Here is an 18,559-nt window from a genome sequence, read left to right as displayed (position 1 = left end):
ATGAGGGTTTATGAGTAATACTTGTAAACCTTAGGAGAGGAATGTTGATGTATTTAACTTGTAAACTTTGTTTTCAGCTTCTTTCGTGTTAGGTAGGTACATGTATGCTTGGGTGTAGGATAAATAGCAATGCTATAATAATACCGTATATATTGTTATATGAAGATTGCATTTTATTTCAAGATTTCCTTTGGAGATAATTTTTAAAACATTGAGATTTCAAACCACAGGATCACTAATTACTGGCGTAACACTTAGCATAATTTTCTCCTAAACGATATCATGGTCTTTCTATAGTTAACACTCAAGGTGATTTTCTTTATTGTTCTCTTTGCCTTTTTTATTTTGAATTTGAGGCACTTAGTATGTTTTTTTTATAAGTTATAGCCACGTGTCAGTACTTACCAGCATTGATAAGCAGTTCTTTACTATAAAATTAAAGTTTGTAAACCATTAAGTGTAATTTTTGGTCAGACCACATGTCCTGTTGCTTTTTTATTTAGTTGCTTTAAAAATTTTTTCTAAACATGTAGAATAACAACCATTAGGATCTCATTTTTCTCCCCACCTACTCTCTCGTTTGTTTCTTAAACTCTCTTTTCTTCAGTCTGTTTTTTGTATCCTTGTTAGAGAGAACAGACGTATATTGTCTCTGAATGTACATTTAATTATATTCTTCATGTAATTACAATTCAATCACCTAATTTAGCACTGCTTAACACACGTTAACTTTTGCCTTTTGTTCGTTTTTGAGACAGGGTCTTGCTCTGTCACCCAGGCTGGAGTGCAGTGACATGATTATGGTTCACTGCAGCCTCGACCTCCTAGGCTTACATCATTCTCCCACCTCCACCAAGTAGCTGGGACTGCAGGCGCATGCTGCCACATCCAGCTAATTTTTTGTAATTTTTATAGAGATAAGGTTTCACCGTGTTGCCCAGTCTGCTGTCAGGCTTCTGGGCTCCAGCGATCTGCTCGCCTCAGCCTCCCAAAGTGCTGAGATTACAGGTTTGGGCCACTGCTCTGGCCACATACTAACTTTCAACCAGTCAGGGTAGCTGTTGTTAACATTTTAATATATAACTTTCCAGGCCTTTTCTATGCACATATACTCATTTTTAAATTGATATACAATATTCATACTGTGTGTACTGTTCTGTATGTAACTTGCTTTTTGACTTTATGATATCTAGTTTTTATACTCTCATTAAAAGATAACAGACATGGAACCAGCATGCAAAACACAATTAAAGGAAGTTTAAGAATCAAATGCACCAGCTATGGTGGTTCACACCTATAATCCCAGCATTTGGGGAGGCCAAGGCAGGAGGATCGCTTGAGCCCAGGAGTTTGAGACCAGCCTGGGCAACGTGGTGAAACCCTAACTCTCCAAAAAAATGTAAAAATTAGCCGGGTATAGTGGCACGTGCCTGTAGTCCCAGCTGCTTGGGAGGCTGAGGCAGGAGGATCACTTGAGCCCAGCAGGTCGAGATTGCAGTGATCCACAATCGCGCCACTGTACTCCAACCTGGGCAACAGAGTGAGACCATATCTCAGAAAAATAAAAATAATCAAATGGATTCTTAAATTTATGGAGGACTTCCTTACAAATTTTTTTTGACCTCGTGATCTGCCTGCCTCAGCCTCCCAAAGTGCTGGGATTACAGGCATGAGCCACCACGCCCAGCTGCAAATTTTTATATCCAAGTTTCTATAATCTTTTTTTTTAAAATAAATGTGTTGTGGCCCACTATATTTATGTGGCATAATTTGTTTTCAATGTTTTGACATTTAAAATATTATTACTGTACTGGTACATGCATTTTATATATTTGATCTATTTCTTTACATAAAATCCCTAGAAATAAAATTTGGGGGACAAATGATATACACATTTTTAAGACTTGATATGTTAATGCCAAAATGCCTTGTGTGGCCGGGCGCGGTGGCTCACACCTGTAATCCTGGCACTTCAGGAGGCCGAGGCAGGCGGATCGCTTGAGGTCAGGAGTTTGAAACCAGTCTGGCCAACATGGTGAAATCCCATCTCTACTAAGAAATCTCAAAAAAAAAAAAAAAGAAAGAAAAAATGCCTTGTGTAAAGGTGGTTAGCTCCCAACACAGTATTATTTGAGTCGGCCTATTTTCTCCTGCTTTTCAGCAACGTTAGATTATTATCATTATTTTAGTCTTTGCTAGTCTGATCAAAATGTTTTTCTTATATTTTCTTCGTAACTGGTGAGGTATCTTACAGGATTAATGGCCATTTGAATTTCTTTTGTTTATGTCTGCCCATTTATTTATGTGTCCTTTGCCTATTTATTACTTATTTGCAACTCTTTGTTATCTCTGATGTAGATATCTTTCTTTCCATTTTGTGGTTTCTCTGTTACTTTTTTCTTTTCTTTTTTTTATTTTTTTGATGGAGTTTTGCTCTTGTTGCCCAAGCTGGAGTGCAATGGCACAATCTCAGCTCACCGCAACCTCCACCTCCCAGGTTAAAGCGATTTTCTTGCCTCACCCTCCCGAATAGCTGGGATTACAGGCCTGGGCCACTCTGCCCGGTTAATTTTCTTATTTTTTAGAGGAGACGGGTTTCTCCATGTTGGTCAGGCTGGTCTCGAACTCCCAACCTGAGGTGATCCCCCTGCCTCGGCCTCCCAAAGTGCCGGGATTACAGGCATGAGCCACTGTGCCTGGCCTTACTTTTTTCTAATGTTGTCAAATAGTACATTGTAGTTGAATCTGTTGTTAAAGTTGGGTTTCCTTAGTATTGTGTTTAGTAAAGCTTTTCCAACCCTGGAATTTTAAAAATATTCACCTTTATTTTCCAAAAGTCCTTGTAGATTTATTTTTATTTATTTACATGTTTTTACATGTAAATCATTTTTATTTAACAGCATTATTTTATTAATTAACTTTGTTTTCCCTCAATGCATTTGGGTGAATGTCAGAAATGCCTACTGAAGTATTTAATAAATTGCTGTAGGAATCAGTTTCAACTGTATATTTTCTCATGTTTTTGGAATGTTGTGGGTTTTTTTTAACTAGTTTATTTTGCAAATATATTTGTAAGTTTTCCAGTGATATCTTAAAGTTAGGTATGATTATTCAAGCTTGCCTCGTGCCCCTATAAAATGACAGTGTCTGTTCTTGGGAAACTCCAGGGCTAGATAGACTACAAACTTGTAAACATACTGTTGTAGAGTCAGAAAGTAGTATGTAAAAGCCAATTTAAAATGTGGTATCATAAAGGAGTGGTCACTGCCCTTTTCTGGAGTTTTAGTTAAATCTTCACACACAAAGATGAGGCCAGGCATGGTGGCTCACACCTGTAATCCCAGCACTTTGGGAGGCCAGGGTGGGAGGATCGCTTGAGCGCAGGCATTCAAGACCAGACTGGCCAACATAGTGAGACCCTGTCTCTATAAAATATAAAAAAATTAGCCAGGTGTGGTTATGAGCACCTGTAGTCCCAGCTACTCAAGAGGCAGAGGTGAAGGGATCACTTGAGCCTGTCAGGTGAAGGCTGTAGTGAGCACAGGTTGAGGCTGCAGTGCACTATGATCATGCCCCTGCACTCCAGCCTGGGCTACAGAGTGAGACTCTATCTCAAAAACAAAACAAAACAAAACATAAGTAAAGCTGAGTTTTGAATCATTGGAGTTTGACACACCAAGTCGAGGAGGGAAAGCTTTGCACCTAATGAGGATGGAATGCAAAGGCACAACAGGTGAAAGAGTCTCATCTTATTTGAACAAATAATGTATTTGATTGGAGAATGGGTAGAGGATAGCCAGAGTTGAAGCCATAGAAGTAGGTAGAGATAGATTGTCATGCTAAAGAGTTTTTACAAAATCCTGTATGCCAAAAGTATAGTATATAGCCAGAAGTGATTTTTAAAGAAGATAATGAGAATGTGATAGATACATGACTTTAGTTTTGTTTTACATTGAAAATCAGTCAGTAGTAGCTACATGATGGAGAAAACCATTTTTCTAGTTTGTCTTTCTCTTTTGAAAAATTATAAAAAATAATGTAAAAGCAAATACATAACCATTATAAAGATAACGGTTTGTATTCTATCACTGTCCTCTGGGTACTTATTTTTCAGCGTATTAGTAGTATCACAACTAAAATCTCAAATAAGAAAGTTAAGCCTCTTCCTTACCTTGCTTCTCCCACAACTTCTATTATGAAAATGTTTATACAGAAAAGTGGAGACTTCTACAGTGAACATGTGTATATCTATGTGGTAGATAGATATAATTAACACTTTTTTGTTCTTGTTTTATCACATGTCCATCTAGTCGTCCCTTTATACGTTAATTCATCTTTTTTTGATGCATTTTAAAGTCGACTGCAGATGCCTGGTATACTTCTAAACACTTCAGTGGGCATATTATTAACTAGAGTTCAATATTTGTTTACAGTTTATTTTCTTTTGAGGGCTTGTTTGGAGGTTCTAGCAGGGGAGCACAGCTACTTGTATACCCTTGACCCAAGACCGGTCCTCCTCTATTGGGGATGGTCGTCCTCTTTCACCCAGTGTGCAGCTCTGGAAGGGATGCTCATGGAGCGATGTGGGAGGAAGTGGACACCAACCTAGCCAGCCAGATCAGCCCAGTTACCCCTGGCGATCAGTGGGGTGACAGATGTCACAGCCAGATCGCCCTCACATTCTTTGTTTTGAAATAAAATTTACTACAATGAAATACATAAATCTTAAGTATATAAAATTTGAAAACTACATATCCCTTTCTAACCAAAATCCCCATGAAGACATAGTACAAATAGTATCAGCACCTTAGAAAGTTCCCTCATGTTCTTTCACAGTTAGTCCCTACCTCTTCCCCCTCAAATGTAACCATTGTTCTGATTTTTCCTAGCATAGATTAATTTTACCTGTTCTAGGACTTCATGTAAATGGAGTAATGCACTATATACTCTTATGTGAGGCTTCTTTCATTCAGGATCTTTTTTTGAGACTCATCCATACTGTTGCTTGCATCAATAGTTTGTTTCTTTTTAACATTGCATTGTATGAGTATATCAAGTTATTTATCGATTTTCCTGATGATGGACACCTGAGTTGTTTCCAGTTTTTGTCTATTAAGAATAAAGCTGCCATGAACATTCTTTTTATGAAGGATCTTTTTTTCAACTTGATTTTTTAAATGTTTTCTATTTATATCCAACCTGTATATAGATCACTCTTACCCAGTAATATTTTCCATAGTCTCCCCTTTTGTGCATACCTGGAAATAGTGTCGTGTATTTAAAAAGACGTTGAGCTAGGCTGGGCGTGGTGGTTCATGCCTGTAATCCCAGCACTTAGGGAGGCCGAGGTGGGTGGATCACCTGAAGCCAGGAATTCGAGACCAGCCTGGCCAACGTGGCGAAACCCTGTCTCTACTAAAAATACAAAAACTAGCCAGGCATGGTGATGCATGCCTGTAATCCCAGCTACTCAGGAGGCAGAGGCAGGAGAATTGCTTGAACCTGGGAGGCAGAGGTTGAGTGAGCCGAGATTGCGCCGCTGCACTCCAGCCTAGGCAACAGAGCAAGACTCCGTCTCAAAAAAAAAAAAAAAAAAAAGAATACACATTGAGCTAGAAAATCTAGCAGGGAGTATCCTAATCTTCATGTTCCTACCGCAGGGTCTTTGGTAAATACTCTTTATTCTCTTTCTCATCCCTGTAAGAGTGATTCAGCATAATGTCACATGGTTTTCATCTTAAGTACTTCTCTGGAGTAAACTGTTGAGGATTTGAGGCTACATCAGCCTAGCAAAAATCACTTCTGTGATCACTTAGCTAGTAAAACTTCCACGGACGACTTACTAAGTATTTGCCATCCTTGAACCAGTCCAGTCTTAAGCTTTTTGCCATTTTATGTTTCTGCTGTAATTTTAGACTAGTTCATTTTTACTTGAGTTACCAAATCTTCTCAAGTGTTTTTCTCTTCTTTCCCTAGAAAATAGAATCCTAATGGAATTTCTTAACCCTGAGGCTAACATTTTTGTGTTTTTTTCTTGACTCTTTATAGATCTACTCTAGTTTCCTATAACACTATCAATCATTTACCATTTCTCCTCATGATATTGGTTTCAAAAGTCTCAGCTTAACCTTCTTAATTATGTCATTCCTTCCTTTTTCTCTTTCTTTCAGAGCCTTATAAATAACCTTGATTTAGGTAGGGATCAGAATTTTAATGTCATTTTTCTCTACCTATTATCAAATAAAATTTTGAATTATATCAAAGCTTAGGACATTTGTTTCCCTCTTTGTTATGATGGTAGAGAAAATGTGAAATAGACAAGATGATATAGGCATGGTGAAGAGAAGAGTGTGATTACATAATCAGGATGAAATGATACTGTTTTTTTAAATGTCAGTCTCCAGGATGCGGCAGAAAACTAAGTAGATACATGTTTGAGCAAAATAATGTGCAAAGATACGTGTGGCTTAAAAAGGTTAATGAAGTATGTTTATAAGGAAAAAGCTTTCCTTTGGGTACATTATCAAATTTAGTAAGGCCAAAAAAGCTTGTAGGGGCTTATGTTTTAAGACTGCTTTACTGTAAATTAAGTTTTTCAAATAATTGGTTGTGTGTTTCAGACAACTGTGTTTATTTTCCGAATTCCAAAATGTCTGCTTTCTTTTTATAGTGTCACATCATAGCTCTTCAACAAAGTAACTTAGCCTTCATAAAGTTAATAATACCTGGATGCTCTGGACTGGAGCAGCTGCTCTGTAACCTCAGATTTTAGATCTCGGGGAAAAAAAAGCACTTTTTAGTTACTCTCTGGCCAGAGGCTAAGTCCTTAATCGTTCTATATCTGTGCATGAATCATTATCTCTGTGTCACAAAGGTAATGCCATTTTCAGAGATGACATAGTGACAATGTCTCTTCCTGCGACCCCTGTAATTTCATTTTTTTAATGTGTCATATAGTTTTAAGTTTCTCATGTAATTCATTAATCCAGGAAACATTTATTAAGCCCTTGTGTAGTTTCTAGATGCTGGGAAAACACATGACTAAAACATAATTTTGCTCTTCCCAGAGCTGGCAATACAATGGGGGAACAGAAGTACAAATAACAATAAAATGAGAGCTATGAAAACTCTAAGGATTGCTTAATTTTGCCTAGAGTCAGCTTCTCAACAAAGAAGAGTTTGAATTCACCACATAGATAGGCAGAGCTTCACTTGTGAAAAGAACAGCATATGTGAGGGTGAAAGAGAGAACACATGAAGAAATGAACCTTTTTGAGGTAAAGTTTAAGTGGAAGTAAGATTGAAACAGGAACTTCTGCTTGCCAAGAGATGGAATTTAATTAGAGTATTAGAATGACAAAGTCATAATTTTTAACTAGATCACTTTGGCAGTAGTGGGGAAGGATTTAAGGGGAGCAAAATTGGGATAGAGGACATCAGTTTAGGCAAGAGTTAAGCATCAGAAATGTAGTGGCAGTGGGTTTGGAGAGGACAGAGTGAACTTAAGAGCTATTTAGAAGTAAAGATGAAAGGCCAAGGAGTAGTCATCGATTACTTAAATTTCTAGCTTTGGTGTCTAGGAAAATAGACGTGCAAACAATGAGAGGATGATGATCACTTAGTGAAACTTTTTGTGATTGCACTAAGCAAGAATAATTATATAGGTTTCTTAAGACGGTGTTGTATATCAAACTAAATATTATATAATATTGATTTTTATGTCTACATAATCTTATTTTTAAAAACCAAATGATAAAAGAATATTAAATATAGGAAGCTAGAAGTATTTAACAAAGCTGTGTTTGTGCAGGTTATTTTGGTTTACAGATTCTTCACTTATGTTTTAGAAACATGTTTGGCCTCTTGGATACTTAATCCTTTGCTGATAAAGTCAGATTATGGTAAATTTTAAATTGGCCTGTTTTGGAGTTCATCAAATCATTTAAACATTATAATTTGTAATGAAAATTATTAAATTCACATAAAAAATATCGAGAAAAATTCTCTTGTGTGTTCCGAAGTTAAAAAAGAAAATTAGCTTGAGGCAGGCTTAGTTTAGTTTCGTTTACCCAAACAGTTGTACTGTTTGAATGCAAATTTTTCTCATTACTGCTCTTAGAGTAAGTGACTTGGAAAAAAAAGAAGGAAACCAGCCTGGGCAACATAGGGAGACCCTGTCTCTACAAATAGTAAAAACATTAGCTGAGTGTGGTGGCGCGTACCTGTAGTCACAGCGAGTTTGGAGGCTGAGGTGGGAAGATCACTTGAGCTAAGGTGTTTGAGATTAGAGTGAGCTATGAGCATGCCACTGCACTCCAGCTTGGGCGACAGAATGAGACCTTGTCTCAAAAAAAAAAAGCAAGGAATTGTGAGTATGTGAGTGGTTAGGCACAGGAAGGGCTTCTGTTACCTTAGTAGAACAAAATAAAGTGAAGAGGATATTGATACACTTGATGAAGTGGTCCACGTTGTGGAGATCCTGCTGAGGAGTGAAAAATAAATAAGAGAAGAGTAAGCCAGGATATAACTATTGGTTTAGTCTTATGTTCTGATTATTTTTTTGCTGAAACACTAGCTTATTTTAACTAAACCTTAAAGTTTATTTTTTCTCCTTCCTGTAGAACGTATAATGAAGAAAACAGAAGAGTCCGAATCACAAGTAGAGCCTGAAATTAAGAGGAAAGTACAACAGAAATGGCACTGTAGTACCTATCAGCCTACTTCTCCTCTATCTCCTGCTTCAAAAAAATGTTTAACCCATTTAGAGGTAAGTAGAGAAATTATTCTTTGTTGCTAATCAGATTGTGTCTTTATTAATATTAGTTTCAGTACTTACTAAATTCTAGGTGATCTTTTATCATAGGACCAGAAGAGACCTGGAAAAGTTATTTAGGCAACTTTTTCTGCCTTCAGTAGACCATTTTTATGCTTTTTCAAAATATAGAATTTATTTTTCTGTAAATAATTTATCAGTGCTTCCCTGCAACATACTTCAAATGATTGCTGTCTGCCAGAAATTTTTTCAAATAATTTTAAGAAGCCAAAAAGTTACAAAAAATAGCAGAAGAAAACCTATATGTTTATCTCCCAAATGTTTTTCACATTTGCTTTATTGTCCTTGCTCTCTATGCCTTTTTCCCTCCTTCCTCCTGCCTACCCATAAATGTATGTATATGTATTTTTTTGTACTATTTCAGTTGAAATTGCCAGCATGATGCCCATTTACCATTTAATACTTAAGTATGTGTGTTTTTGGTTTTTTTATAATCAGAATACATCTGTCAAAATCTCAAAATTAACATTGATCTAAAATTACCATTTAATCCACAAGTCCCATTCAAATTTCACCTAAATAATGTCCTTTATGGGTATAGAATTGAATTCAGGGTCATGTGCTGCATTGAATTGCCACGAATCTTTAGACTCTTTCAATAGAAATAATTTCACAGTCTTATCTTTGATAATCTTGGTATTTGTTGAGTAGTATAGGACACTTTGTGCCTCAGATTGTGTTTGTCTGATGTTTGTAAATGATATATATGGTTTTCAAGAATGCTTCAGAAATGATGCTGTAATCTTACTGCGTTACATCAGGAGACATACGATGTTGATTTTCACATTAATGATATTTTACCTTAGTTAAGATGTTCTAGATTTCTTCACTGCAATGTCAGTTAATAGGTATTTTGACTAATTCATTAATAAGATTTCTTTTTTTGTTGTTTGTTTGTTTTTTGTTTTTTTTTTTTTGTTTGTTTTTTTTTTTGAGAAGGAGTCTTGCTCTGTCTCCCAGGCTGGAGTGCAGTGGCGCAATCTCGGCTCACTGCAAGCTCCGCCTCCTGGGTTCCCACCATTCTCCTGCCTCAGCCTCTCCGAGTAGCTGGGACTACAGGCGCCCGCCACCACGCCTGGCTAATTTTTTGTATTTTTAGTAGAGACGGGGTTTCACCGTGGTCTCGATCTCCTGACCTTGTGATCCGCCCGCCTCGGCCTCCCAAAGTGCTGGGATTACAAGCGTGAGCCACCGCGCCCGGCTCATTAATAAGATTTCTAACATGAGCTAGAAGTATTTCTTATCCCACATTTATGTATTCATTTATATCAGCATGTACATATGAATGGTTATTTTACTCAAAAGGGTTATAGTCTGTAACTTTCATGATGTTTCATGACTTACCTTGATGCTTCAATTGTCCCAGATTCCATGTGAGTCCCTTCAAGATGGCCTGTTTTTTCTGACATGTCCCTATCATTCTTTGAAGACATTCATGACATTCACTTCTCTGCTTTTTAGTATAACACGATGGTCTTAACTTATCTTGCATTTCTTTTTTTTTTTTTTTTTTTCCTGAGATGGAGTCTTGCTCTGTCACCCAGGCTGGAGTTGAGTGGAGCGATCTCGGCTCACTGTAGCCTCCACCTCCTGGTTCAAGCAGTTCTTCTGTCTCAGCCTCCTGGGTATCTGGGACTACAGGTACCTGCCACCATACCTGGCTTATTTTTGTATTTTTAGTAGAGATGGGGTTTCACCATGTTGGCCAGGCTGGTCTTGAACTCCTGACCTCACGTGATCCACCCACCTCAGCCTCCCAAAGTGCTGGGATTACAGGCATGAGCCACCGCGACCGGTCATTATCTTGTATTTCTGTCTCAGCCCTAGAGTCATTCATTTCTCCGAGGAGCCATGCATACAAGGAAAAGGAAATACCTTCTCCTTTAAGTGGAGGGAACATATTTGGGCACTAGTTATGTTCACATGGGTATTATTGTTTCTCGGCCTTCTCAGTGGACAAAGCTAAGAAATACACGTGTATTAATTTTTAATCTATATTAGAATCCATGAGTTGACACTGATAACTCTAATTCCAGTCCAACACCGAGTTTATTTAATTTTTCCCACGTTGCATGTTTGTAATTCCCTTCTCCAGAAGTGATTAACTTGACTCCCATCACCCCTGGTGTATTTACCTGTTAGCTTAGTTTTTCTTTATGTGATAATGTCCTGCCATGCCAACCTAAGTTTGGCTCAGGCCATACTGATATCACCTACTGCTTAGCCTAGATAAAGGAGGAGGAAAGCTCCTCCCCAGACACAACATCTTCCGTCCACTGGACATGCCCACTGAAAACCTCAGTTTGTTTGTTTGTTTGTTTGTTTTTAAAGTTCAGGGGTACACGTACAGGATGTGCAGGTTTGTTACATAGGTAAACGTGTGCCGTGGTGGTTGCTGCACAGATCATCACATCACCTAGGTATTAAACACAGCAATAATTGTTTTTTAATAGAAGTCTTCCTTCTTTTACTCTATTCCTATGCCAATTGTTCTTATTTTCTTCTTAGTGGAGATAAAGAATTGTAGCCAGCCTCTATGTAATTTTTAATTCCTAGACAAGGTTAGTGGTTTTTTCTTTCCATATATAGTCTCTGAAATTCTACACTATGTACCACTTGTAAGAAAACAAGATCTGTGGGCTGTGCGCGGTGGCTCACGCCTGTAATCCCAGCACTTTAGCAAGCCGAGGCAGGTGGTGGATCACCTGAGGTCAGGAGTTTGAAACCAGTCTGGCCAATATGGTGAAATCCCGTCTCTACTAAAAATATAAAAATTAACTGAGCATGGTGGTGGCCACCTGTAGTCCCAGCTACTTGGGAGGCCGAGGCGGGAGAATCTGTTGAACCCTGGAGGCAGAGGCTGCAGTGAGCCGAGATTGCGCCATTGCACTCCAGCCTGGGCAACAAGAGCGAATCTCCTTCTCAAAAAATAAATAAATAAAAATAAAATAAATAAATAAATAAAAGAAAAAGAAAACAAGATCTGTGAATTTAATGGGATTAACATCTTTAGGATATTTAATAAAAATGACATAGTCTCAAAGACAGACTTATTAAGTGCAGTTATGGGTAGAGTCTTGCAGATAGTATGTGATATGTAATTTGGAATTATTTAATTTTGTAAAAAGCCTTCCACTTCTACTGACCAAAGCAGGGAATGAGATTTTAATCAGTTTTTTTTTTCTTCAGTTTTTTTTGTTTGGAGAGATTGGATATCGCTGTGTTGCCCAGGCTGGTCTTGAACTCTTGGCCCTAAACAGTCCTACTGTGTCAGCCTCCCAGCGTGTTGGGCTTACAGACCTGAGCCACCATGTCCAGGCTTAGTCAGTTTTTGTTTTCCAAAAGAAACTACACTTAACATAAAATTTTTATGAAAATTTATTACTTTACAATATTCTCTATTAAAACGGAACAGTATTGAGATTCTAGTTTTTAGCGAATTGGGTTAATAAAATGTTAATCTCTAGTTTTTATCATGAAAATTTTTTTTATCTTATTCAGTGTAGTGTATCTGCATTTTGTTCCTAATTCTCACAGAGTTCCAAGATGTATGTTTCTTAGCTGATGGAAGGCATATGGTAATAGCTCAGAACATACTTCCTTTAATATTTTAATACTGGGGATTTTAATAGTAGGAATGTGTTTTTTCTGTTTTAGTATGAATTTTATGAGAGGAAACAGCACTTTTCCATGGAGTTCTTTTCATTTAGATATGCCCTCTTTACCTTTATTATAGACAATAAAGTAATGGAGCCAGTCAGTACTCAGCTTTATCATATCCTCAGATTCTTTGGAGACAGAGTTAGTTTATATATAGCTGACTGCTAGACTAGATAGTCTTGAAAATTTCTTCCAGCATTTTGATATTAAATCCCAACTAACATTACTTATTTAGGATCTCATGGTAGCCATGATGGTAATGATGGGGAAGAGAGGGACTTCATTTTGAGACTTTGAGGGGATTCCTTAATGATGCAATAAAATGCCAAAATCTTTTATTTCTTTTGTTCTTTTGGAACTTAAAGTTTCTGAGCACTGTGAATGTTCAAAATGTGGAAGAGAAAAAGAAAATCAGACCAAATGCCAAAGTTGTGGTGTTCTTTTTTCTAAGGATTTGCAAAGAAATTGCAGACAAGCTGTTACTTTGAATGAGTCTACTGGACCATTATTAAGAACGTCAATTCATCAGAATTCTGGAGGACAGAAGTCACAAAACACAGGATTAACAACCAAGAAGTTTTATGGCAACAGTGTGGAAAAGGTTCCAATTGATATTATTGTGAATTGTGATGACAGTAAACACACTTATTTACAGACTAATGGAAAAGTCATTTTACCTGGGGCAAAAATACCCAAAATCACAAACTTGAAAGAAAGGAAAACAAGTTTGTCAGACCTAAATGATCCAAGTAAGTATTTTACTCCCTTTAATATTGCTTATATCAATCCAGTATTTTTCAGATGTATTTTTACAACCACTGTCTCCAACCCCATATATATTTTTAATATAAGTGTGAGCTTAAAACTAATCTTGTTCTCATCCTGTCCATCTTAAATAGTTAAAAAAAAACAACACAGAACTTGACCCTAGTCTTAGATGAAGTGCCAGTTATAACCAGCATTCTGACTTTGGCCAGGTTAATTTAATCTTTCTGATCTCTAAATGGGTATATTTCCTGCTGATAGTGGTTTTTGGTTTTTTTGGGGGGAGGGAGGGGACTAAAATAACATAAAATATGCATAGCCCAATAAAATATTTGACATATAATATCCTTACCACGTTTGTTCCTAAATCTATATCCTGTCTTTTTATTCTTGTGTGTATGTGTATGGCATGCAGTCCTTGTTTATAATAAATAGCAAAAGATTAGAAATTTTTGGGGACTGGTTGACTATACAGTGTGTATACTCTAAAGAAGTGAAAGATCTGACAAACTGTGATTTCCAATATCCTTATTTAAGTGAATAATGCAAGCTACAGATAAGAGTGTATACTGTGGAGAATGAATATGATTTCTTCTAAAAAATGGAAACTGGGCACAGTGGTGTCCCAGCTACTCAGAAGACTGAGATGAGAGAATTGCTTGAGTCCAGGAGTTGAAGTATAGCCAGGGCAATATAGCAAGACCCTGTTGCTAAAAAAAAAAAAATAATAATTGTAAATAGAACACTAGGCTTTCCTTTTAATATATACTTGTGTAGTTTTTCATTAAAAATATAGTTCATGGGCCTTTTTAAAAAATCTATATACATGTACACACATACATCTGTATGTGTATATATATATATATATACACATCTATATATGTCAGGTACTGTGCTAAGCATTTTACATACCATTTGTTCTTGCAACGATTCTGTGAAATAGATACCCTTATTGTCCCTAATTCTACAGAGAAGAGAAATTGAGCCAAATAACCAGTAAGTGGCAAAACCCCACCTCTCAAATGCTATATATGTAAATCTGTTTAGATCGTTTAATCTGGCCTGTTAGGTTTTCTGCTAATAAAAGACCAGTGTTGAAAGAGAAACCATGCTCAATATTTGTTCCTGAGACTGGACAGTAAAATTAAAAAGACAGGTAGAGAAATACTGAGATGATACTTCTCTGGGACATGTACATTACTCAGTAAAAATTAAACATTTATGTTTGAAATGCTAATAAAGTCAACACATGACTTTTGAATGCTTTTTCTGTGTCACTGTTTCAGGCCTGGGGATATAGCAGTGAACAAGACAATGTCCCTGCTCTCTCATAGTTTATGTGTAGCAGGGAGAAACAGATAAGCAAGTGAACATCCACAACAAAGAACAACAGAAAGTTTAAATCAGTTAATTTGACTGTGTGTGTGCTTACTTTATTGGGTTATCAAAGTGACATTTAGGCTGGGCGCATTGGGTCACGCCTGTAATCCCAGCACTTTGGGAGGCCGAGGCGGGCAGATCACGAGGTCAGGAGATCGAGACCATCCTGGTTAACACGGTGAAACCCCGTCTCTACTAAAAATATAAAAAATTAGCCAGGCGTGGTGGTGGGCGTCTGTAGTCCCAGTACTCGGGAGGCTGAGGCAGGAGAATGGCATCAACCTGGGAGGTGGAGCTTGCAGTGAGCCAAGATCGCACCACTGCGCTCCAGCCGGGGCAACAGAGTGAGACTCCATCTGAAAAAAAAAAAAAAAAAAAAGTGATATTTAATATAATACTTGGCCAAAATGCATAATATTGAGGGAAGTAGAATTCAGGCAGGAGCAAGCTTGTGGTGTTTCAGGGACAGAAATACTGGCTAGTGTGCCTGGAGGATAAAGAGACAAAAACAGAATATTATGAGAAAATTGGATAAATAGGCAGGGGCCAGATTATGTAAATTTATAAACCATAGCAAGGAGTTTGTATTTGACTCAAATACAATATGAGTGGCTTTGTGGAATTAAGATATAGAGATAGATTTGCTAAGATTCAGTAATGAGTACAAGGTATAAGAGCAAATTACCATCATAGTATCTTTTCTTGCTCACGTCCATTTACTCAACAAGACTTATTGAACATTAGGCACTGGTCCAGATTTTTCCAAGGACCAGTTAAGATTTTAGTAACTTCCTGTGTGAGGTAAAATTACTTGGCTACAGCCAGGCATGGTGGCTCATGCCTGTAATCCCAACATTTTGGGAGGCTGAGGTGGGCGGATCACCTGAGGTCGGGAGTTCGAGACCAGCCTGGCCAACATGGTGAAACCCTATCTCTACTAAAAATACAAAAATTAGCTGGGTGTGGTGGTGCACACCTGTAATCCTAGCTACTGGGAAGGCTGAGGCAGGAGAATCACTTGAACCCAGGAGGCGGAGGTTGCAGTGAGCCAAGATTGCACCACTGTACTCCAGCCTGGGTGACAGAATGAGATTCTGTCTCAAAATACATATATATATGTATATATTTATATATACGTATATATTTATACGTATAAACATACATAACGTAACGTATAAACATACGTATACATACGTATATATATTTATATATACGTATATATAAATATGTATGTATATTTATAAACAAATATATAAATATATAAATATAAATAAATATGTTTATATATTTATAAATATATTTATAAATATATTTTATATAAAATATATATAATTATATAAAATATATATTTACATGTAAAATATATAATTATATAAAATATATATTTATATATATATAATTATATAAATATATATTTATATATATAATTATATAAAATATATATTTATATATATAATTATATAAAATATATATTTATATATATATAATTATATAATATATATATTTATATATATAATTATATAAAATATATATTTATATATAAATATATATACTTGACTACATGGAGTTGCACACATATTTACAGTGCATGCTATTTTGCGAACAAGTTGTGTGTAAATTGTTTTTTACACTTTAAATTTTTTGGGACTCTGAAATAGACCTACTGTTCCTGTAACTTGCTGATACTGCTGTTTGGGTGAGTGGTGATGGACTGTAAAATCAAATTTTGTATTTGTATCATATTTTTTTAAAAGATACCAAGTCTTAATGCTTTCTTCAGATTTAACTTTTTATCAGATAGAGTGGATTGTATCTTCATTCATTTTTATTAATTTTAGATCTGGAGGAGGTCCAAAGCAAATTCAGTATATTTTCCACTTTGGTAATTTATTTGCATTTTTAATGGACAGAAATGAAATATAAAATTATAACTATAGTTTTAATATAAATTATAAATTATTAAAATACTTTTAGTCATTTTGTCCAGTGATGATGATGATGACAACGACAGAACTAACAGAAGAGAGAGCATATCTCCTCAGCCTGCTGATTCAGCTTGTTCTTCCCCTGCACCATCCACTGGAAAAGTAGAAGCAGCGCTAAATGAAAATACTTGCAGAGTAGAGCGTGAACTACGAAGCATTCCAGAAGACTCAGAGTTAAATACAGTTACATTGCCAAGAAAAGCAAGAATGAAAGACCAGGTACTTTTCACATTTGTTGACATTTGTTCAGATTAATGCCTCCATTTTGGGGTGTTAATTATTTTTAGAAGGCAGTTTGGTAGTGCCAGGAGAAAATGATGGATTATTCATTAAGTGGGGCTTAAATACCACATGGGAGATTATTTGGAAGAACATTAAGCCATATACAAAAATAAGTTTCAATTAAACTTAAGGCTTAAAGTATAAAAAATTCAACAAGGAAACACAGTATCAACCTTACAATAAAATGTCAGTATGTACAAAAATTTCTTATAAAATCTAGCAGAGGAGAGAAGTCATTTTAACAGGGATATGTTTTACTATAATATTATGTTTCATTATATTATGTTTTATATTTTACTATAAAAATTTCAAAAAGTTCACATGGAAAAAGGTAACATGAATGATGTCAATAGACAATGTATCTGGAACAACTATTTGTAATGCAGATGACATAATATTTTAATGTCTGTAATAGACTAAGAACTCTTAAAGATTACAGGATAAAAACAAAATGAACAAAGGATAAGAATGGACAAAAATAGAAAATTCATGTAGTAAACTACCACATGAAAAGTGCAAATTAAGGAAAATGAAATACAACTGTATTCAGTGGACTTTAAAAATTGTTACAAAATCAATTAATATGTGCTGTTGTCAAGGATCCAAGGGAAAGGACACTTTCCCAATTTGCTGATGGAAAAGAAAGTTACTATAGTCTTTTGGGAAAGAAATGTAAAAATGACCATTAAAAAATTTTTAGTGTGTACTATTTGACCAAGTAATTAATTTCTTAGACTCCATCTCTTCCCCAGAACGTAAGGCTTTATATGCAAACATGATTATTGGCAAACAAAATCATTGTGCCTGTTAATATGGATATGGCTGAAGAAGTTATGGTATATCCATACGATGCAGCCATTGAAAATAAAAATTAGAACTTATATCAGTGACTTTGAGGATTTCTGCATGGTACTGTTATGTGAGAATACCAAAATAAGGAAATATGTGTATATTACTTTAGTACGAATATTTTTATAAAATAATAAACTTGTATGTTAAATTCTATACGTATGTGTTTATACATGTCAGTGTTCATGGGAGTACAGATACAAATATGGGAACATATATACTTGGTTGTTAGGATGGGATCCTTAAAAAATGAAAAACAACAAAAGTAGTCATAAGGATAATGGAAAAATATATGGGTTTATTGATTTACCTATTTAAAGGGGGGGATCTTGCTCTATCATCTAGGCTGGGATTACAGGTGCAAGCCACTGCACCCAGCTGGGTTAATATTTTTATATAATCTTACAGAATGCCTTTCCAACATGGTAGCACAAGCAAAAATAGTAAATGAAGAGATGAATATGTTTGATTAAATGAAAAGTAGAACAGTGTAGAAAAACACTCTAAACAATTTGATAGGTAGATGCAAATGGAAAAATAGTAAGCTATGTGACAAAGTGTAAAGTGGTCCTTTGTATATTTTTAATTTTAAAAAAATCAAGAAATAGAGGCAAACCATAGGGAAATAAGGAAAGGAAATGAATAGAATTCAAAAAAACATAGTAATCAAAGTAGTGAAAATGAAATTAAAATACCTTTTCTGAACTTCAGATTGCTGAAAAATTTAAAACTATGATATTGTCTCGTCTTGATCAGTGTTTGGAGAAGTGGAATGTTGAGTGTATAAGTTGGTGTAACTGTTGAG

General features: G+C 35.9%; 1 protein-coding gene across 12 annotated transcripts in view; it reads left to right on the top strand.

Annotated features, from left to right (window-relative positions):
• Positions 1-18,559, top strand: part of SENP6 (SUMO specific peptidase 6) — a 115,211-nt gene that overhangs the window by 49,205 nt on the left and 47,447 nt on the right. For all 12 annotated transcript variants that reach the window (XM_055274227.2, XM_055274224.2, XM_063637861.1 and 9 more), the window contains 3 exons: positions 8,622-8,767; positions 12,945-13,242; positions 16,613-16,842. In XM_055274227.2, the coding sequence (XP_055130202.1) occupies positions 8,622-8,767; positions 12,945-13,242; positions 16,613-16,842 (674 nt within the window). The remainder of the gene's footprint in view (positions 1-8,621; positions 8,768-12,944; positions 13,243-16,612; positions 16,843-18,559) is intronic.

The sequence above is a fragment of the Symphalangus syndactylus genome, chromosome 4 (assembly GCF_028878055.3).
Source record: "Symphalangus syndactylus isolate Jambi chromosome 4, NHGRI_mSymSyn1-v2.1_pri, whole genome shotgun sequence".
NCBI classification, from domain to species: Eukaryota; Metazoa; Chordata; class Mammalia; order Primates; family Hylobatidae; genus Symphalangus; species Symphalangus syndactylus.
This window is presented reverse-complemented; position numbering and strand designations above follow the sequence as displayed.